Source organism: Oncorhynchus mykiss, chromosome 10, assembly GCF_057628025.1.
Source record: "Oncorhynchus mykiss isolate SJ-2025 chromosome 10, ASM5762802v1, whole genome shotgun sequence".
In the NCBI taxonomy this organism is placed as follows: domain Eukaryota; kingdom Metazoa; phylum Chordata; class Actinopteri; order Salmoniformes; family Salmonidae; genus Oncorhynchus; species Oncorhynchus mykiss.
Genome location: NC_143031.1, coordinates 5,877,405 through 5,900,000, shown reverse-complemented (window position 1 = coordinate 5,900,000; position 22,596 = coordinate 5,877,405). Strand labels below are relative to the sequence as shown.

General features: G+C 48.1%; 1 protein-coding gene across 1 annotated transcript in view; it reads left to right on the top strand.

The window, feature by feature from the left end:
* The window catches only part of LOC110492807 (coronin-6), a 49,030-nt gene that overhangs the window by 13,040 nt on the left and 13,394 nt on the right, over window positions 1–22,596 (top strand). The window contains exon 3 of the mRNA XM_090188800.1: window positions 18,813–18,935. Coding sequence (XP_090044926.1) covers window positions 18,813–18,935 — 123 coding nt within the window. The remainder of the gene's footprint in view (window positions 1–18,812; window positions 18,936–22,596) is intronic.

The following is a 22,596-nucleotide window of genomic DNA, read 5'->3' as shown; positions in this document are numbered from 1 at the left end:
CAGGCTGTGTTGGTAACAGGGTGTGTTGGTAACAGGCTGTGTTGGTAACAGGGTGTGTTGGTAACAGGCTGTGTTGGTAACAGGCTGTGTTGGTAACAGGCTGTGTTGGTAACAGGCTGTGTTGGTAACAGGCTGTGTTGGTAACAGGGTGTGTTGGTAACAGGCTGTGTTGGTAACAGGGTGTGTTGGTAACAGGCTGTGTTGGTAACAGGGTGTGTTGGTAACAGGCTGTGTTGGTAACAGGCTGTGTTGCTAACAGGCTGTGTTGGTAACAGGCTGTGTTGGTAACAGGGTGTGTTGGTAACAGGCTGTGTTGGTAACAGGGTGTGTTGGTAACAGGGTGTGTTGGTAACAGGCTGTGTTGGTAACAGGGTGTGTTGGTAACAGGCTGTGTTGGTAACAGGCTGTGTTGGTAACAGGCTGTGTTGGTAACAGGGTGTGTTGGTAACAGGCTGTGTTGGTAACAGGGTGTGTTGGTAACAGGCTGTGTTGGTAACAGGGTGTGTTGGTAACAGGCTGTGTTGGTAACAGGGTGTGTTGGTAACAGGCTGTGTTGGTAACAGGGTGTGTTGGTAACAGGCTGTGTTGGTAACAGGGTGTGTTGGTAACAGGCTGTGTTGGTAACAGGGTGTGTTGGTAACAGGCTGTGTTGGTAACAGGCTGTGTTTGTAACAGGCTGTGTTGGTAACAGGCTGTGTTGGTAACAGGGTGTGTTGGTAACAGGCTGTGTTGGTAACAGGGTGTGTTGGTAACAGGCTGTGTTGGTAACAGGCTGTGTTTGTAACAGGCTGTGTTGGTAACAGGCTGTGTTGGTAACAGGCTGTGTTGGTAACAGGCTGTGTTGGTAACAGGGTGTGTTGGTAACAGGCTGTGTTGGTAACAGGCTGTGTTGGTAACAGGCTGTGTTGGTAACAGGCTGTGTTGGTAACAGGGTGTGTTGGTAACAGGCTGTGTTGGTAACAGGCTGTGTTGGTAACAGGCTGTGTTGGTAACAGGCTGTGTTGGTAACAGGCCGTGTTGGTAACAGGGTGTGTTGGTAACAGGCTGTGTTGGTAACAGGCTGTGTTGGTAACAGGCTGTGTTGGTAACAGGCTGTGTTGGTAACAGGGTGTGTTGGTAACAGGCTGTGTTGGTAACAGGCTGTGTTGGTAACAGGCTGTGTTGGTAACAGGCTGTGTTGGTAACAGGCCGTGTTGGTAACAGGGTGTGTTGGTAACAGGCTGTGTTGGTAACAGGCTGTGTTGGTAACAGGCTGTGTTGGTAACAGGCTGTGTTGGTAACAGGCTGTGTTGGTAACAGGCTGTGTTGCTAACAGGCTGTGTTGGTAACAGGGTGTGTTGGTAACAGGCTGTGTTGGTAACAGGGTGTGTTGGTAACAGGGTGTGTTGGTAACAGGCTGTGTTGGTAACAGGCTGTGTTGGTAACAGGCCGTGTTGGTAACAGGGTGTGTTGGTAACAGGCTGTGTTGGTAACAGGCTGTGTCGGTAACAGGCTGTGTCGGTAACAGGCTGTGTTGGTAACAGGCTGTGTTGGTAACAGGGTGTGTTGGTAACAGGCTGTGTTGGTAACAGGCTGTGTTGGTAACAGGCTGTGTTGGTAACAGGCTGTGTTGGTAACAGGCTGTGCTGGTAACAGGCTGTGTTGGTAACAGGCTGTGTTGGTAACAGGGTGTGTTGGTAACAGGCTGTGTTTGTAACAGGCTGTGTTGGTAACAGGCTGTGTTGGTAACAGGCTGTGTTGGTACCAGGCTGTGTTGGTAACAGGCTGTGTTGGTAACAGGGTGTGTTGGTAACAGGCTGTGTTTGTAACAGGCTGTGTTGGTAACAGGCTGTGTTGGTAACAGGGTGTGTTGGTAACAGGCTGTGTTGGTAACAGGGTGTGTTGGTAACAGGCTGTGTTGGTAACAGGCTGTGTTTGTAACAGGCTGTGTTGGTAACAGGCTGTGTTGGTAACAGGGTGTGTTGGTAACAGGCTGTGTTGGTAACAGGGTGTGTTGGTAACAGGCTGTGTTGGTAACAGGCTGTGTTTGTAACAGGCTGTGTTGGTAACAGGCTGTGTTGGTAACAGGCTGCGTTGGTAACAGGCTGTGTTGGTAACAGGCTGTGTTGGTAACAGGGTGTGTTGGTAACAGGCTGTGTTGGTAACAGGCTGTGTTGGTAACAGGCTGTGTTGGTAACAGGCTGTGTTGGTAACAGGCTGTGTTGGTAACAGGCTGTGTTGGTAACAGGGTGTGTTGGTAACAGGCTGTGTTGGTAACAGGCTGTGTTGGTAACAGGCTGTGTTGGTAACAGGCTGTGTTGGTAACAGGCCGTGTTGGTAACAGGGTGTGTTGGTAACAGGCTGTGTTGGTAACAGGCTGTGTTGGTAACAGGCTGTGTTGGTAACAGGCTGTGTTGGTAACAGGCTGTGTTGGTAACAGGCTGTGTTGGTAACAGGCTGTGTTGGTAACAGGCTGTGTTGGTAACAGGCCGTGTTGGTAACAGGGTGTGTTGGTAACAGGCTGTGTTGGTAACAGGCTGTGTTGGTAACAGGCTGTGTTGGTAACAGACCGTGTTGGTAACAGGGTGTGTTGGTAACAGGCTGTGTTGGTAACAGGCTGTGTTGGTAACAAGCTGTGTTGGTAACAGGCTGTGTTGGTAACAGGGTGTGTTGGTAACAGGCTGTGTTGGTAACAGGCTGTGTTGGTAACAGGGTGTGTTGGTAACAGGCTGTGTTGGTAACAGGCTGTGTTGGTAACAGGGTGTGTTGGTAACAGGCTGTGTTGGTAACAGGGTGTGTTGGTAACAGGGTGTGTTGGTAACAGGCTGTGTTGGTAACAGGGTGTGTTGGTAACAGGCTGTGTTGGTAACAGGGTGTGTTGGTAACAGGCTGTGTTGGTAACAGGCTGTGTTGGTAACAGGGTGTGTTGGTAACAGGCTGTGTTGGTAACAGGGTGTGTTGGTAACAGGCTGTGTTGGTAACAGGCTGTGTTTGTAACAGGCTGTGTTGGTAACAGGCTGTGTTGGTAACAGGGTGTGTTGGTAACAGGCTGTGTTGGTAACAGGGTGTGTTGGTAACAGGCTGTGTTGGTAACAGGCTGTGTTTGTAACAGGCTGTGTTGGTAACAGGCTGTGTTGGTAACAGGCTGTGTTGGTAACAGGGTGTGTTGGTAACAGGCTGTGTTGGTAACAGGCTGTGTTGGTAACAGGCTGTGTTGGTAACAGGCTGTGTTGGTAACAGGCTGTGTTGGTAACAGGGTGTGTTGGTAACAGGCTGTGTTGGTAACAGGCTGTGTTGGTAACAGGCTGTGTTGGTAACAGGCCGTGTTGGTAACAGGCCGTGTTGGTAACAGGGTGTGTTGGTAACAGGCTGTGTTGGTAACAGGCTGTGTTGGTAACAGGGTGTGTTGGTAACAGGCTGTGTTGGTAACAGGCTGTGTTGGTAACAGGCTGTGTTGGTAACAGGCTGTGTTGGTAACAGGCCGTGTTGGTAACAGGCTGTGTTGGTAACAGGCTGTGTTGGTAACAGGCTGTGTTGGTAACAGGCTGTGTTGGTAACAGGCTGTGTTGGTAACAGGCTGTGTTGCTAACAGGCTGTGTTGGTAACAGGGTGTGTTGGTAACAGGCTGTGTTGGTAACAGGGTGTGTTGGTAACAGGGTGTGTTGGTAACAGGCTGTGTTGGTAACAGGCTGTGTTGGTAACAGGCCGTGTTGGTAACAGGGTGTGTTGGTAACAGGCTGTGTTGGTAACAGGCTGTGTCGGTAACAGGCTGTGTTGGTAACAGGCTGTGTTGGTAACAGGCTGTGTTGGTAACAGGGTGTGTTGGTAACAGGCTGTGTTGGTAACAGGCTGTGTTGGTAACAGGCTGTGTTGGTAACAGGCTGTGTTGGTAACAGGCTGTGCTGGTAACAGGCTGTGTTGGTAACAGGCTGTGTTGGTAACAGGGTGTGTTGGTAACAGGCTGTGTTTGTAACAGGCTGTGTTGGTAACAGGCTGTGTTGGTAACAGGCTGTGTTGGTACCAGGCTGTGTTGGTAACAGGCTGTGTTGGTAACAGGGTGTGTTGGTAACAGGCTGTGTTTGTAACAGGCTGTGTTGGTAACAGGCTGTGTTGGTAACAGGGTGTGTTGGTAACAGGCTGTGTTGGTAACAGGGTGTGTTGGTAACAGGCTGTGTTGGTAACAGGCTGTGTTTGTAACAGGCTGTGTTGGTAACAGGCTGTGTTGGTAACAGGGTGTGTTGGTAACAGGCTGTGTTGGTAACAGGGTGTGTTGGTAACAGGCTGTGTTGGTAACAGGCTGTGTTTGTAACAGGCTGTGTTGGTAACAGGCTGTGTTGGTAACAGGCTGTGTTGGTAACAGGCTGTGTTGGTAACAGGGTGTGTTGGTAACAGGCTGTGTTGGTAACAGGCTGTGTTGGTAACAGGCTGTGTTGGTAACAGGCTGTGTTGGTAACAGGCTGTGTTGGTAACAGGGTGTGTTGGTAACAGGCTGTGTTGGTAACAGGCTGTGTTGGTAACAGGCTGTGTTGGTAACAGGCTGTGTTGGTAACAGGCCGTGTTGGTAACAGGGTGTGTTGGTAACAGGCTGTGTTGGTAACAGGCTGTGTTGGTAACAGGCTGTGTTGGTAACAGGCTGTGTTGGTAACAGGGTGTGTTGGTAACAGGCTGTGTTGGTAACAGGCTGTGTTGGTAACAGGCTGTGTTGGTAACAGGCTGTGTTGGTAACAGGCCGTGTTGGTAACAGGGTGTGTTGGTAACAGGCTGTGTTGGTAACAGGCTGTGTTGGTAACAGGCTGTGTTGGTAACAGGCCGTGTTGGTAACAGGGTGTGTTGGTAACAGGCTGTGTTGGTAACAGGCTGTGTTGGTAACAGGCTGTGTTGGTAACAGGCTGTGTTGGTAACAGGCTGTGTTGGTAACAGGGTGTGTTGGTAACAGGCTGTGTTGGTAACAGGCTGTGTTGGTAACAGGCTGTGTTGGTAACAGGCTGTGTTGGTAACAGGCCGTGTTGGTAACAGGGTGTGTTGGTAACAGGCTGTGTTGGTAACAGGCTGTGTTGGTAACAGGCCGTGTTGGTAACAGGGTGTGTTGGTAACAGGCTGTGTTGGTAACAGGCTGTGTCGGTAACAGGCTGTGTTGGTAACAGGCTGTGTTGGTAACAGGCTGTGTTGGTAACAGGGTGTGTTGGTAACAGGCTGTGTTGGTAACAGGCTGTGTTGGTAACAGGCTGTGTTGGTAACAGGCTGTGTTGGTAACAGGCTGTGCTGGTAACAGGCTGTGTTGGTAACAGGCTGTGTTGGTAACAGGGTGTGTTGGTAACAGGCTGTGTTTGTAACAGGCTGTGTTGGTAACAGGCTGTGTTGGTAACAGGCTGTTTTGGTACCAGGCTGTGTTGGTAACAGGCTGTGTTGGTAACAGGCTGTGTTGGTAACAGGCTGTGTTGGTAACAGGCTGTGTTGGTACCAGGCTGTGTTGGTAACAGGCTGTGTTGGTAACAGGCTGTGTTGGTAACAGGCTGTGTTGGTAACAGGCTGTGTTTGTAACAGGCTGTGTTGGTAACAGGCTGTGTTGGTAACAGGCTGTGTTGGTAACAGGCTGTGTTGGTAACAGGGTGTGTTGGTAACAGGCTGTGTTTGTAACAGGCTGTGTTGGTAACAGGCTGTGTTGGTAACAGGCTGTGTTGGTAACAGGCTGTGTTGGTAACAGGCTGTGTTGGTAACAGGCTGTGTTGGTAACAGGCTGTGTTTGTAACAGGCTGTGTTGGTAACAGGCTGTGTTGGTAACAGGCTGTGTTGGTAACAGGGAGTGTTGGTAACAGGCTGTGTTGGTAACAGGGTGTGTTGGTAACAGGCTGTGTTGGTAACAGGCTGTGTTGGTAACAGGCTGTGTTGGTAACAGGCTGTGTTGGTAACAGGCTGTGTTGGTAACAGGGTGTGTTGGTAACAGGGTGTGTTGGTAACAGGCTGTGTTTGTAACAGGCTGTGTTGGTAACAGGCTGTGTTGGTAACAGGCTGTGTTGGTAACAGGGTGTGTTGGTAACAGGCTGTGTTGGTAACAGGGTGTGTTGGTAACAGGCTGTGTTGGTAACAGGCTGTGTTGGTAACATGGTGTGTTTGTAACAGGCTGTGTTGGTAACAGGGTGTGTTGGTAACAGGCTGTGTTGGTAACAGGCTGTGTTGGTAACAGGCTGTGTTGGTAACATGCTGTGTTGGTAACAGGCTGTGTTGGTAACAGGCTGTGTTGGTAACAGGCTGTGTTGGTAACAGGCTGTGTTTGTAACAGGCTGTGTTTGTAACAGGCTGTGTTGGTAACAGGCTGTGTTGGTAACAGGCTGTGTTTGTAACAGGCTGTGTTGGTAACAGGCTGTGTTGGTAACAGGCTGTGTTGGTAACAGGCTGTGTTTGTAACAGGCTGTGTTGGTAACAGGCTGTGTTGGTAACAGGCTGTGTTTGTAACAGGCTGTGTTGGTAACAGGCTGTGTTGGTAACAGGCTGTGTTGTTAACAGGCTGTGTTTGTAACAGGCTGTGTTGGTAACAGGCTGTGTTGGTAACAGGCTGTGTTGGTAACAGGCTGTGTTGGTAACAGGCTGTGTTGGTAACAGGCTGTGTTGGTAACAGGCTGTGTTTGTAATAGGCTGTGTTGGTAACAGGCTGTGTTGGTAACAGGCTGTGTTGTTAACAGGCTGTGTTTGTAACAGGCTGTGTTGGTAACAGGCTGTGTTGGTAACAGGCTGTGTTGGTAACAGGCTGTGTTGGTAACAGGCTGTGTTTGTAACAGGCTGTGTTGGTAACAGGCTGTGTTGGTAACAGGCTGTGTTGGTAACAGGGTGTGTTGGTAACAGGCTGTGTTGGTAACAGGCTGTGTTGGTAACAGGCTGTGTTGGTAACAGGCTGTGTTGGTAACAGGGTGTGTTGGTAACAGGCTGTGTTGGTAACAGGCTGTGTTGGTAACAGGCTGTGTTGGTAACAGGGTGTGTTGGTAACAGGCTGTGTTGGTAACAGGCTGTGTTGGTAACACGCTGTGTTGGTAACAGGGTGTGTTGGTAACAGGGTGTGTTGGTAACAGGCTGTGTTGGTAACAGGCTGTGTTGGTAACAGGCTGTGTTGGTAACAGGCTGTGTTGGTAACAGGGTGTGTTGGTAACAGGCTGTGTTGGTAACAGGCTGTGTTGGTAACAGGCTGTGTTGGTAACAGTCTGTGTTGGTAACAGGCTGTGTTGGTAACATGCTGTGTTGGTAACAGCCTGTGTTGGTAACAGGCTGTGTTGGTAACAGGCTGTGTTGGTAACAGGCTGTGTTGGTAACAGGGTGTGTTGGTAACAGGCTGTGTTGGTAACAGGCTGTGTTGGTAACAGGGTGTGTTGGTAACAGGCTGTGTTGGTAACAGGCTGTGTTGGTAACAGGCTGTGTTGCTAACAGGGTGTGTTGGTAACAGGCTGTGTTGGTAACAGGCTGTGTTGGTAACAGGCTGTGTTGGTAACAGGGTGTGTTGGTAACAGGCTGTGTTGGTAACAGACATTGTTGGTAACAGGCTGTGTTGGCAACATGGTGTGTTGGTAACAGGCTGTGTTGGTAACAGGGTGTGTTGGTAACAGGCTGTGTTGGTAACAGGCTGTGTTGGTAACAGGCTGTGCTGGTAACAGACATTGTTGGTAACAGGCTGTGTTTGTAACAGGCTGTGTTGGTAACAGGCTGTGTTGGTAACAGGGTGTGTTGGTAACAGGCTGTGTTGACAACAGGCTGTGTTGCTAACAGGGTGTGTTGGTAACAGGGTGTGTTGGTAACAGGCTGTGTTGGTAACAGGGTGTGTTGGTAACAAGCTGTGTTGGTAACAGGCTGTGTTGGTAACAGACATTGTTGGTAACAGGCTGTGTTGGCAACATGGTGTGTTGGTAACAGGCTGTGTTGGTAACAGGCTGTGCTGGTAACAGACATTGTTGGTAACAGGCTGTGTTTGTAACAGGCTGTGTGGTAACAGGGTGTGTTGGTAACAGGGTGTGTTGGTAACAGGCTGTGTTGGTAACAGGCTGTGTTGGTAACAGGCTGTGTTGGTAACAGTCTGTGTTGGTAACAGGCTGTGTTGGTAACATGCTGTGTTGGTAACAGCCTGTGTTGGTAACAGGCTGTGTTGGTAACAGGCTGTGTTGGTAACAGGCTGTGTTGGTAACAGGGTGTGTTGGTAACAGGCTGTGTTGGTAACAGGCTGTGTTGGTAACAGGGTGTGTTGGTAACAGGCTGTGTTGGTAACAGGCTGTGTTGGTAACAGGCTGTGTTGCTAACAGGGTGTGTTGGTAACAGGCTGTGTTGGTAACAGGCTGTGTTGGTAACAGGCTGTGTTGGTAACAGGGTGTGTTGGTAACAGGCTGTGTTGGTAACAGACATTGTTGGTAACAGGCTGTGTTGGCAACATGGTGTGTTGGTAACAGGCTGTGTTGGTAACAGGGTGTGTTGGTAACAGGCTGTGTTGGTAACAGGCTGTGTTGGTAACAGGCTGTGCTGGTAACAGACATTGTTGGTAACAGGCTGTGTTTGTAACAGGCTGTGTTGGTAACAGGCTGTGTTGGTAACAGGGTGTGTTGGTAACAGGCTGTGTTGACAACAGGCTGTGTTGCTAACAGGGTGTGTTGGTAACAGGGTGTGTTGGTAACAGGCTGTGTTGGTAACAGGGTGTGTTGGTAACAAGCTGTGTTGGTAACAGGCTGTGTTGGTAACAGACATTGTTGGTAACAGGCTGTGTTGGCAACATGGTGTGTTGGTAACAGGCTGTGTTGGTAACAGGCTGTGCTGGTAACAGACATTGTTGGTAACAGGCTGTGTTTGTAACAGGCTGTGTGGTAACAGGGTGTGTTGGTAACAGGCTGTGTTGGTAACAGGCTGTGCTGGTAACAGGCTGTGTTGGTAACAGGCTGTGTTGGTAACAGAGTGTGTTGGTAACAGACTGTGTTGGTAACAGGCTGTGTTGGTAACAGGCTGTGTTGGTAACAGAGTGTGTTGGTAACAGGCTGTGTTTTTAACAGGGTGTGTCAGTAACAGGCTGTGTTGGTAACAGGCTGTGTATGTAACAGGCTGTGTTGGTAACAGAGTATGTTTGTAACAGGCTGCGTTGGTAACAGAGTGTGTTTGTAACAGGCTGTGTTGGTAACAGGATGTGTCGGTAACAGAGTGTGTTTGTAACAGGCTGTGTTGGTAACAGGGTGTGTCGGTAACAGAGTGTGTTTGTAACAGGCTGTGTTGGTAACAGGGTGTGTCGGTAACAGAGTGTGTTTGTACAGGCTGTGTTGGTAACAGAGTGTGTTGGTAACAGGATGTGTCGGTAACAGGCTGTGTTTGTAACAGGCTGTGTTTGTAACAGGGTGTGTTTGTAACAGGGTGTGTTGTAACAGGGTGTGTTAGTAACAGGGTGTGTTTGTAACAGGGTGTGTTTGTAACAGGGTGTGTTTGTAACAAGGTGTGTATGTTGGCCTCCTTATTCAGTCTGTATACACATCCTTGCTAGGGGATTAATTCAGCTGTTGAAGTCTAGTGAGGTACGTGCTTTTGGTGTTATCTGTCTTCTCCTGTCTGTCTATGGAGGACAAAGCTCCTGAGATGCACCATTGTTCTCCTCAGTCTATCCTCACACATCAATGTGTTACTGTTGGTCTCCTCAGTCTATCCTCACACATCAAGATGTACCGTTGGTCTCCTCAGTCTATCCTCACACAGCAAGGTGTTGCCTAAAACAGGGTTTTCCTACCTTCACTTAGACAGCGCAGGTCCCCCTACCTAACACTCAAATCAAATCAAATCAAATGTATTTATATAGCCCTTCGTACATCAGCTGATATCTGAAAGTGCTGTACAGAAACCCAGCCTAAAACCCCAAACAGCAAGCAATGCAGGTGTAGAAGCACGGTGGCTAGGAAAAACTCCCTAGAAAGGCAGGAACCTAGGAAGAAACCTAGAGAGGAACCAGGCTATGTGGGGTGGCCAGTCCTCTTCTGGCTGTGCCGGGTGGAGATTGTAACAGAACATGGCCAAGATGTTCAAATGTTCATAAATGACCAGCATGGTCAAATAATAATAATCACAGGCAGAACAGTTGAAACTGGAGCAGCAGCACGGCCAGGTGGACTGGGGACAGCAAGGAGTCATCATGTCAGCTAGTCCTGAGGCATGGTCCTAGGGCTCAGGTCCTCAGAGAGAGAGAAAGAAAGAGAGAAAGAGAGAATTAGAGAGAGCATACTTAAATTCACACAGGACACCGGATAGGACAGGAGAAGTACTCCAGATATAACAAACTGACCATAGCCACCCGACACATAAACTACTGCAGCATAAATACTGGAGGCTGAGACAGGAGGGGTCAGGAGACACTGTGGCCCCATCCGATGACACCCCCGGACAGGGCCAAACAGGAAGGATATAACCCCACCCACTTTGCCAAAGCACAGCCCCCACACCACTAGAGGGATATCTTCAACCACCAACTTGAAGATTATAGCCCACAAAGTTCTCCGCCACGGCACAACCCAAGGGGGGGCGCCAACCCAGACAGGAAGATCACATCAGCGACTCAACCCACTCAAGTGACGCACCCCTCCTACTCAGAGATGTTTTTTTTTTTATAAGGACCCAGACCATAAAGGAGAGAGAGAGAGAGAGAGACAGAGAGAGAGAGAGACAGAGAGAGAGAGAGAGACAGAGAGAGAGAGAGACAGAGAGAGAGAGAGACAGAGAGAGAGTTAGAGAGAGAGAGACAGAGAGAGAGGAGAGAGAGAGACAGAGAGAGAGGAGAGAGAGACAGAGACAGAGACAGACAGACAGACAGACAGACAGACAGACAGACAGACAGACAGACAGACAGACAGAGAGACAGAGAGACAGAGAGACAGAGAGACAGAGAGACAGAGAGACAGAGATTCATGAAATGAACACTGCCACTCCCTTTCTCTCCATCCAAGGTGCATGAATTGAGGAGCAAACTGACATGGCTGAATATCCTCTTCAATTCAGAGAGGGGGAGATAGACATGGTTATATATTAGACGGCTGGACAGAGGGAAGCAGAGTAGGAGAGAGGGAGAGATAGACATGGTTATATATTAGACGGATGACAGAGGGAAGCAGAGTAGGAGAGAGGGACATGTTTATACATTAGATGGATGGAGAGTCTATATATACAGTTGAAGTCGGAAGTTTACATACAATTAGGTTGGAGTCATTAAAACTAGTTTTTTAACCACTCCAAGAATTTCTTCTTAACAAACTATAGTTTTGGCAAGTCGGTTAGGAAATCTACTTTGTGCATGACACAAGTAATTTTTCCGACAATTGTTTACAAACAGATTATTTCACTTAGAATTCACTGTATCACAATTCCAGTGGGTCAGAAGTTTACATACACTAAGTTGACTGTGCCTTTAAACAGCTTGGAAAATTCCAGAAAATGATGTCAAGGCTACAAAGATTGTACTTTTTGGATAAATGTCATCGGGTCTGAATAAAAACAAAAATAGAACTGTTTGGCCATAATGACCATTGTTATGTTTGGAGGAAAAAGGGGGAGGCTTGCAAGCCGAAGAACACCATCCCAACCGTGAAGCACGGGGGTGTCAGCATCATGTTGTGGGGGTGCTTTGCTGCAGGAGGGACTGGTGCACTTCACAAAATAGATGGCATCATGATGAAGGACAATGATGTGTATATATTGAAGCAACATCTCAAGACATCAGTCAGGAAGTTAAAGCTTGGTCGCAAATGGGTCTTCCAAATGGACAATGACCCCAAGCATACATTCAAAGTTGTGGCAAAATGGCTTAAGGACAAAGGACAACAAAACTCCCCCTTCAACACCACCTCACACTGCTATAAATACACACCTCTCATGGGTTGGTTGTCTCATTGTCTCAGGGGTTGGTTATCTCATGGGTTGGTTGTCTCAGGGGCTGGTTATCTCAGCGGTTGTTTGTCTCAGGGGTTGTTTGTCTCAGGGGTTGGTTGTCTCATTGTCTCAGGGGTTGGTTATCTCATGGGTTGTTTGTCTCAGGGGTTGGTTATCTCAGGGACTGGTTGTCTCAGGGGCTGGTTGTCTCAGGGGCTGGTTGTCTCAGGGGCTGGTTGTCTCAGGGGCTGGTTGTCTCAGGGGCTGGTTGTCTCAGGGGCCGGTTGTCTCAGGGGCCGGTTGTCTCAGGGACTGGTTGTCTCAGGGGTTGGTTGTCTCAGGGGTTGGTTGTCTCAGTGGCTGGTTGTCTCAGGGGTTGGTTGTCTCAGTGGCTGGTTGTCTCAGGGTTGGTTGTCTCAGTGGCTGGTTGTCTCAGGGGTTGGTTGTATCAGGGGCTGGTTGTCTCAGGGGTCAGTTGTCTCAGGGGCTGGTTGTCTCAGGGGTCGGTTGTCTCAGGGGCCGGTTGTCTCAGGGGCCGGTTGTTTCAGGGGCCGGTTGTCTCAGGGACTGGTTGTCTCGGGTTGGTTGTCTCGGGATGGTTATCTCAAGGGCTGGTTGTCTCAGGGACTGGTTGTCTCAGGGGCTGGTTGTCTCAGGGGCTGGTTGTCTCAGGGGTTGGTTGTCTCAGGGGCTGGTTGTCTCAGGGGTTGGTTGTCTCAGGGGCTGGTTGTCTCAGGGGTTGGTTATCTCAGGGGCTGGTTGTCTCAAGGGCTGGTTGTCTCAGGGACTGGTTGTCTCAGGGGCTGGTTGTCTCAGGGGCTGGTTGTCTCAGGGGCTGGTTGTCTCAGGGGTTGGTTATCTCAGGGGCTGGTTGTCTCAGGGGTTGGTTATCTCAGGGGCTGGTTGTCTCAAGGGCTGGTTGTCTCAGGGACTGGTTGTCTCAGGGGCTGGTTGTCTCAGGGGCTGGTTGTCTCAGGGGCTGGTTGTCTCAGGGGTTGGTTATCTCAGGGGCTGGTTGTCTCAGGGGTTGGTTGTCTCAGGGGCTGGTTGTCTCAGGGGTTGGTTATCTCAGGGGCTGGTTGTCTCAAGGGCTGGTTGTCTCAGGGACTGGTTGTCTCAGGGGCTGGTTGTCTCAGGGGCTGGTTGTCTCAGGGGCTGGTTGTCTCAGGGGTTGGTTATCTCAGGGGCTGGTTGTCTCAGGGACTGGTTGTCTCAGGGGCTGGTTGTCTCAGGGGTTGGTTGTCTCAGGGGCTGGTTGTCTCAGGGGTTGGTTGTCTCAGGGGTTGGTTGTCTCAGGGGCTGGTTGTCTCAGGGGTTGGTTATCTCAGGGGCTGGTTGTCTCAAGGGCTGGTTGTCTCAGGGACTGGTTGTCTCAGGGGCTGGTTGTCTCAGGGGCTGGTTGTCTCAGGGGCTGGTTGTCTCAGGGGTTGGTTATCTCAGGGGCTGGTTGTCTCAGGGACTGGTTGTCTCAGGGGCTGGTTGTCTCAGGGGTTGGTTGTCTCAGGGGCTGGTTGTCTCAGGGGTTGGTTGTCTCAGGGGTTGGTTATCTCAGGGGCTGGTTGTCTCAGGGACTGGTTGTCTCAGGGGCTGGTTATCTCAGGGGCTGGTTGTCTCAGGGGCTGGTTGTCTCAGGGGTTGGTTGTCTCAGGGGTTGGTTATTTCAGGGGCTGGTTGTCTCATGGGCTGGTTGTCACAGAGGCTGGTTGTCTCAGGGGTTGGTTATCTCAGGGGGCTGGTTGTCTCAGGGACTGGTTGCCTCAGGGGCTGGTTGTCTCAGGGGTTGGTTATTTCAGGGGCTGGTTGTCTCATGGGCTGGTTGTCACAGAGGCTGGTTGTCTCAGGGGTTGGTTATCTCAGGGGGCTGGTTGTCTCAGGGACTGGTTGCCTCAGGGGCTGGTTGTCTCAGGGGCTGGTTGTCTCAGGGGCTGGTTGTTTCAGGGGTTGGTTATCTCATGGGCTGGTTGTCTCAGGGGTTGGTTATGTCATGGGTTGGTTGTCTCAGGGGTTGGTTATCTCAGGGGCTGGTTGTCTCAGGGACTGGTTGTCTCAGGGGCTGGTTGTCTCAGGGGCTGGTTGTCTCAGGGGCTGGTTGTCTCAGTGATTGGTTGTCTCAGGGGCTGGTTGTCTCAGGGGCTGGTTGTCTCAGGAGCTGGTTGTCTCAGGGGCTGGTTGTCTCAGGGGCTGGTTGTCTCAGGATCTGGTTGTGTTAGGGGCTGGTTGTCTCAGGGGCTGGTTGTCTCAGTGGTTGGTTGTCTCAGGGTTGGTTGTCACAGTGCTAATTACTCCCGATCTTAACAGCAGTGTGTAATCATTTTAAGGTTCAAATGTGTGAATTCTTTAAAATAACTCATCCACCTGGTCAATTAATGACAAAACATTGAGGTGAGGGGAATTTAGAGTCGCTAGTGAAGTCTACACACCACTTGCACAGTCTTCACATGTAGCTGCCTTAAACTAAAAGAACAACGATGCATTATGTCTTCTCAGCCCAGAGTTTATACCTGGTGGAAGCTCCTTTGGCAGCCAATACAGCTGTGATTCATTGTGAATAAGATTCAACCAACTTCGCACAACTCTTAGGGCAACATTTTTCCATTTGTTTTTGTCAAAATTGCTCAAGCTCAGTACATTTGGTTAGGAGTCATTGATGGACAGCAATTATCAAACCTTGTCAAATTCATTGTCTCTGGTTTTCAAGCAAATTTATGTCAGGACTGCGGCTGGACCACTCAGGACAAGCAATTCTGGTGTCTTTGGCATTAAATATTTGGTGATATTCCTGCTGAAAATACAACTATATCCCAAGGTTAGATTTTCAGAAGACTGAGGCACGGTTTCCACAAATGTTTTATATGGGCTTTGCGCCATTCAAATTGATTTTTATCCTAACAAACGCCCTAATCTCTGCCAGTGACAAGCATGCCCATAACATGAGGCTGCCACCACAATATATCTTCATTTTTTTTTTTTTTTTTTATTAATTTGGAAAATGTTCATATAATTTTCTTTCACTTTGAAACTTGTGGAATAGGTTGTGTAGATCTGTAGAAAAAAATGTTTATTTTTAGATTTAAATTTAAGGCAGCAAAATGTGAAGACTGTGCAATGGGTGTGGAGAAAGTTTTTCTTTGAATGATGTTGGTATTTTCTTTGTAAATGTTTGCATTTGGTTGTCACATGGAATGTGGGGTTTGGTTGTCACGTGGAATGTGGGGTTTGGTTGTCACGTGGAATGTGGGGTTTGGTTGTCACGTGGAATGTGGGGTTTGGTTGTCACGTGGAATGTGGGGTTTGGTTGTCACATGGAATGTGGGGTTTGGTTGTCACGTGGAATGTGGGGTTTGGTTGTCACGTGGAATGTGGGGTTTGGTTGTCACATGGAATGTGGGGTTTGGTTGTCACGTGGAATGTGGGGTTTGGTTGTCACGTGGAATGTGGGGTTTGGTTGTCACGTGGAATGTGGGGTTTGGTTGTCACGTGGAATGTGGGGTTTGGTTGTCACGTGGAATGTGGGGTTTGGTTGTCACATGGAATGTGGGGTTTGGTTGTCACGTGGAATGTGGGGTTTGGTTGTCACATGGAATGTGGGGTTTGGTTGTCACATGGAATGTGGGGTTTGGTTGTCACGTGGAATGTGGGGTTTGGTTGTCACATGGAATGTGGGGTTTGGTTGTCACGTGGAATGTGGGGTTTGGTTGTCACGTGGAATGTGGGGTTTGGTTGTCACATGGAATGTGGGGTTTGGTTGTCACGTGGAATGTGGGGTTTGGTTGTCACGTGGAATGTGGAGTTTGGTTGTCACGTGGAATGTGGGGTTTGGTTGTCACGTGGAATGTGGGGTTTGGTTGTCACGTGGAATGTGGGGTTTGGTTGTCACGTGGAATGTGGGGTTCGGTTGTCACATGGAATGTGGGGCTTGGTTGTCACATGGAATGTGGAGTTTGGTTGTCACGTGGAATGTGGGGTTTGGTTGTCACATGGAATGTGGGGTTTGGTTGTCACATGGAATGTGGGGTTTGGTTGTCACGTGGAATGTGGAGTTTGGTTGTCACGTGGAATGTGGGATTTGGTTGTCACATGGAATGTGGGGTTTGGTTGTCACATGGAATGTGGAGTTTGGTTGTCACGTGGAATGTGGGGTTTGGTTGTCACGTGGAATGTGGGGTTTGGTTGTCACATGGAATGTGGGGTATGGTTGTCACATGGAATGTGGGGTTTGGTTGTCACATGGAATGTGGGGTTTGGTTGTCACGTGGAATGTGGGGTTTGGTTGTCACATGGAATGTGGGGTTTGGTTATCACATGGAATGTGGGGTTTGGTTATCACGTGGAATGTGGGGTTTGGTTGTCACGTGGAATGTGGGGTTTGGTTGTCACGTGGAATGTGAGTTTGGTTGTCACGTGGAATGTGGGGTTTGGTTGTCACGTGGAATGTGGGGTTTGGTTGTCACGTGGAATGTGGGGTTTGGTTGTCACGTGGAATGTGGGGTTTGGTTGTCACGTGGAATGTGGGGTTTGGTTGTCACGTGGAATGTGGGGTTTGGTTGTCACATGGAATGTGGGGTTTGGTTGTCACATGGAATGTGGGGTTTGGTTGTCACGTGGAATGTGGGGTTTGGTTGTCACGTGGAATGAGGGGTTTGGTTGTCACGTGGAATGTGGGGTTTGGTTGTCACATGGAATGTGGGGTTTGGTTGTCACAATCATGTAACGGTTTTCTTGTGGTGAAGGAGAGGCGGACCAAAATGCAGCGTGGTTTCTATTCATGGTTCTTTAATAAAGAAAACTATACATGACTAGACTAACAAAACAATAAACGTGAGAAAACCTAAACAGCCCTATCTGGTGCAAACACAGAGACAGGAACAATCACCCACAACACACACAGTGAAACCCAGGCTACCTAAGTATGATTCTCAATCAGAGACAACTAATGACACCTGCCTCTGATTGAGAACCATACTAGGCCGAAACATAGAAATCCCCAAATCATAGAAAAACAAACATAGACTGCCCACCCCAACTCACGCCCTGACCATACTAAATAAATACAAAAATAAAAAAATAAAGGTCAGAACGTGACACAATCAACTGTATTATAAAACATTTTGGGGACGGTTGTGGGAAATTCCTTGGGTAACAGAATGACATCATGGGTTCCTGATCTGTACTATACAGAAATGCATAATGATGAATGTCATTCTCTTCACGGTGATAGGTACACAAGGGAGAATAACGTAGAATCCTACTTTGCATGTTTTGGTATCATTCTACACACTGGCTATTATTTTAATGAGCTCCGCCTGCAAACAAGACCAAATTTGGTTGGTCCTGACCTGACCAAATCTGTACCAATCATAAGACGTCTATGTTTCACAGGCTTGGACACCACAGCAGTAGAGTTCAGTACAGTACATTACAGTACAACACAGTAGATTATAATGTACTCTAATCTAATCTCCTCTCCTGAACTATACTCTACTGTTTTCTAAGACACATTTTCTATCTGTTTGACCAGAAATAAAAGCATTTGTTTATCCCTGATTTTCAGAATGGAAAAGGTTTTAAACATTTATATATGCTTTAATTTCAGAGAATTATAGCCTAGACTCGTAGCTTTCATTTGACACCAAATGTCTATGTTAGTGCCTTATACATGGAAATGCCCTTGTTACAATCCAACCCACTGTAACCATGTTGTTAGAGGATAGATACATAATGCTGAGCGCTAGGATGTAGAGTGAACTAACTAGATGTCTATTGTTGTTGCTAGGATGTAGAGTGAACTAACTAGATGTCTATTGCTGAGCGCTAGGATGTAGAGTGAACTAACTAGATGTCTATTGTTGTTGCTAGGATGTAGAGTGAACTAACTAGATGTCTATTGCTGTTGCTAGGATGTAGAGTGAACTAACTAGATGTATATTGTTGTTGCTAGGATGTAGAGTGAACTAACTAGATGTCTATTGTTGTTGCTAGGATGTAGAGTGAACTAACTAGATGTCTATTGTTGTTGCTAGGATGTAGAGTGAACTAACTAGATGTCTATTGCTGAGCGCTAGGATGTAGAGTGAACTAACTAGATGTCTATTGTTGTTGCTAGGATGTAGAGTGAACTAACTAGATGTGTATTGCTGAGCGCCAGGATGTAGAGTGAACTAACTAGATGTCTATTGTTGTTTCTAGGATGTAGAGTGAACTAACTAGATGTCTATTGTTGTTGCTAGGATGTAGAGTGAACTAACTAGATGTCTATTGCTGTTGCTAGGATGTAGAGTGAACTAACTAGATGTATATTGTTGTTGCTAGGATGTAGAGTGAACTAACTAGATGTCTATTGTTGTTGCTAGGATGTAGAGTGAACTAACTAGATGTCTATTGTTGTTGCTAGGATGTAGAGTGAACTAACTAGATGTCTATTGCTGAGCGCTAGGATGTAGAGTGAACTAACTAGATGTCTATTGTTGTTGCTAGGATGTAGAGTGAACTAACTAGATGTCTATTGCTGAGCGCCAGGATGTAGAGTGAACTAACTAGATGTATATTGTTGTTTCTAGGATGTAGAGTGAACTAACTAGATGTCTATTGTTGTTGCTAGGATGTAGAGTGAACTAACTAGATGTCTATTGTTGTTGCTAGGATGTAGAGTGAACTAACTAGATGTCTATTGCTGAGCGCTAGGATGTAGAGTGAACTAACTAGATGTCTATTGTTGTTGCTAGGATGTAGAGTGAACTAACTAGATGTCTATTGTTGTTACTAGGATGTAGAGTGAACTAACTAGATGCATATTGTTGTTACTAGGATGTAGAGTGAACTAACTAGATGCATATTGTTGTTGCTAGGATGTAGAGTGAACTAACTAGATGCATATTGTTGTTGCTAGGAGGTAGAGTGAACTAACTACAGTAATTAGAGACTATGTACAGTGCCGTGATGTCATCCTCCTGTCTGTCCTGTCCTGTGTGATGTAGATGGGTCGTCTGGATAAGAACCACCCGTTGGTGACTGGCCACGCTGGGCCCGTCCTGGACATCGACTGGTGCCCTCACAACGACAACATCCTGGCATCCTGCTCAGAGGACACCACCGCCATGGTAAGGCTGGCAGCCTGAGTGTGTGTGTGTGTGTGTGTGTGTGTGTGTGTGTGTGTGTGTGTGTGTGTGTGTGTGTGTGTGTGTGTGTGTGTGTGTGTGTGTGTGTGTGTGTGTGTGTGTGTGTGTCTGTTCATACTGTAGTGTAAATGAACATCATGTATGAACTGCCAGTGTTTCCAACAAGCTGTTCTTTTACTGATCTGTCAAACCAAGATCCTGACTCTCTGTGGTCACTAAAGATCCTGACTCTCTGTGGTCACTAAAGATCCTGACTCTCTGTGGTCACTAAAGATCCTGACTCTCTGTGGTCACTAAAGATCCTGACTCTCTGTGGTCACTAAAGATCCTGACTCTCTGTGGTCACTAAAGATCCTGACTCTCTGTGGTCACTAAAGATCCTGACTCTCTGTGGTCACTAAAGATCCCATGGCTCTCTGTGGTCACTAAAGATCCTGACTCTCTGTGGTCACTAAAGATCCTGACTCTCTGTGGTCACTAAAGATCCTGACTCTCTGTGGTCACTAAAGATCCTGACTCTCTGTGGTCACTAAAGATCCCATGGCTCTTCATGAGGAGTACTGTGCACTTTTAGAAAAGGGGTGGGGCGGGGGTAGGGGTTTTGTTGGGGTAACCGCTGGTTGGTATTTATAAACATGTGTTAACATAGTGCCCCTGAGCCCCCCAACCCCCCCCCCCCCTATCAACCAATCAGATGACAGATATGATCCTCTAAGGGTGAGCAGATGGAGAGGGATGAGATATCAAAGCTATATGTGTGTGTGTGTGTGTGTGTGTGTGTGTGTGTGTGTGTGTGTGTGTGTGTGTGTAAGGAATGTGGTTTATCAGACCCTCTAGTGCTACAGTCCGCCAAAGCCTTGCACCACAAGGCTAGCACAAGGACGTGTGTGCGTCAGTGGAGGCTGCTGAGGGGAGGACGTCTCATAATAAAGTCTTGAACGGAGCGAATGAAACGGCATCAAAACCATGTTGTTTGATGTGTTTGATACCGTTCCACTGATTCCACTCCAGTCATTACCACGAGCCCCGTCCTCCCTGATTAAGGTGCCACCAACCTCCTGTGTTTAATGTATTTGATACCATTCCACTCCAGTCATTACCACGAGCCCCGTCCTCCCTGATTAAGGTGCCACCAACCTCCTGTGTTTAATGTATTTGATACCATTCCACTCCAGTCATTACCACGAGCCCCGTCCTCCCTGATTAAGGTGCCACCAACCTCCTGTGTTTAATGTATTTGATACCATTCCACTCCAGTCATTACCACGAGCCCCGTCCTCCCTGATTAAGGTGCCACCAACCTCCTGTGTTTAATGTATTTGATACCATTCCACTGATTCCGCTCCAGCCATTACCACGAGCCCCGTCCTCCCTGATTAAGGTGCCACCAACCTCGTGTGTGTGTGTGTGTGTGTGTGTGTGTGTGTGTGTGTGTGTGTGTGTGTGTGTGTGTGTGTGTGTGTGTGTGTGTGTGTGTGTGTCTATCAAAGAGAGAACATTTTGATGCAAACAAGGGTATTTTCAGACAATGAACATCTAACATCTACATCTAGGAGTAGCTATCATATGATGGTACTGCCAGTCTTCTAACAGCTGCTTGTGTGAATGAATGGAGTACAGTACAGGCTATGTTCATAAGACCATGTGTCACTACACTGATGCCTTTGTTCTGGTAATGGGATAAAGCACTGCTACAGGCAGACAGACAGAAAGACAGAAAGACAGACAGACAGAAAGACAGGCAGGCAGGCAGGCAGGCAGGCAGGCAGGCAGGCAGGCAGGCAGGCAGGCAGGCAGGCAGGCAGGCAGGCAGGCAGAGGCAGGCAGGCAGGCAGGCAGGCAGGCAGGCAGGCAGACAGACAGACAGACAGACAGACAGACAGGCAGGCAGGCAGGCAGGCAGGCAGGCAGGCAGGCAGGCAGGCAGGCAGGCAGGCAGACAGACAGACAGACAGACAGACAGACAGACAGACAGACAGACAGACAGACAGACAGACAGACAGACAGACAGACAGACAGACAGACAGACAGACAGACGGAGGTAACTGCCAAAATAATGGAAACCCTTGAGTAAATGAGGGTTCTGATGGATCTGTTATGGTGTTGGGGTGCATTTTTCCTGGCATGGTTAAGGTCCACTCAACCCCTTAGAGGACAAGGTAAACACCAATAAATACACAGCCATTCTGAGTGATCACCTTCAACCTGTGGCGAATCCTTTCTATCCAGGATGACAATGCACCCCATCCACAGGGCCACGCACGGGTGGTCAACGGATTGGTTTGATGAGCATGAAAACGTTTTCCACCACCATCCACAAAACACCAAATATTGTTCTTTTTCCTGGAAGTCAGTCTTGTAACAGCTGAGGAATAGTGTCGCTTCCATCCAATAGAGTTCCAGACACTTCTAGAGTCTATGACGAGGAGCATTGAAGCTGTTCTGGCGGCTCGCGGTGGCCCAACGCCCAATTAAAACACTTTATGTTGGTGTTTCCTTTAGATAAATAGATAGAGAGAAATAGAGAGGGAGCGAGACCTACTCATTCCAGGGGTTTTCTTTATTTTTACTCTTTTATACATTGTAGAATAATAGTGAAGACATCAAAACTTTGAAATAACACATATGGAATCATGTAGTAACCCCCCCAAAAAAGTGTTAAACAAATCAAAATATATGTTATATATTAGATTCCTGAAAGTAGCCACCTTTTGCCTTGATGACAGATTTGCACACTCTTGGCATTCTCTCAACCAGCTTCACCTGGAATGCTTTTCCAACAGTCTTGAAGGTGTTCTCACATATGCTTTTATAAACATTTTTATTTAACTAGGCAAGTCAGTTAAAAACAAATTATTTAGGCCTCCCGGGTGGCGCAGTGGTTAAGGGCGCTGTACTGCAGCGCCAGCTGTGCCACCAGAGACTCTTGGTTCGCGCCCAGGCTCTGTCGTAACCGGCTGTGACCGGGAGGTCCGTGGAGGGCGATGCACAATTGGCCTAGCGTCGCCCGGGTTAGGGAGGGTTTGGCCGGTAGGGATGTCCTTGTCTCATTGCGCACCAGCGACTCATGTGGCGAGCCGGGCGCAGTTGCCAGGTGCACAGTGTTTCCTCCGACACATTGGTGCGGCTGGCTTCCGGGTTGGATGGCGCTGTGTTAAGAAGCAGTGCGGCTTGGTTGGGTTGTGTATCAGAGGACGCATGACTTTCAACCTTCGTCTCTCCCGAGCCCTTACGGGAGTTGTAGCGATGAGACAAGATAGTAGCTACTAAAACAATTGGATACCACGAAATTGGGGAGAAAAGGGGTAAAAAAAGAACAAATTAAAGAACAAATTATTATTTACAATGATAGCCAGCCAGGTAGGTCGTTCCAGACACTTGTCCTGTTGAAAAACAAATGATTTTCCCACTAAGAGTAGATGGGATGGTGTATCGCTACAGAATGCTGAGTGCCTTGAATTCTAAATAAATCACTGACAGTGTCACCGGCAAAGCACCCCCACACCATCACACCTCCTCCTCCATGCTTCACGGTGGGAACCACACATGCGGAGATCATCCGTTCACCTACTCTGGGTCTCACAAAGACACAATGGTTGGAACCAAAAATCTCAATTTTGGACTCAATTTTGGACAACCGGTC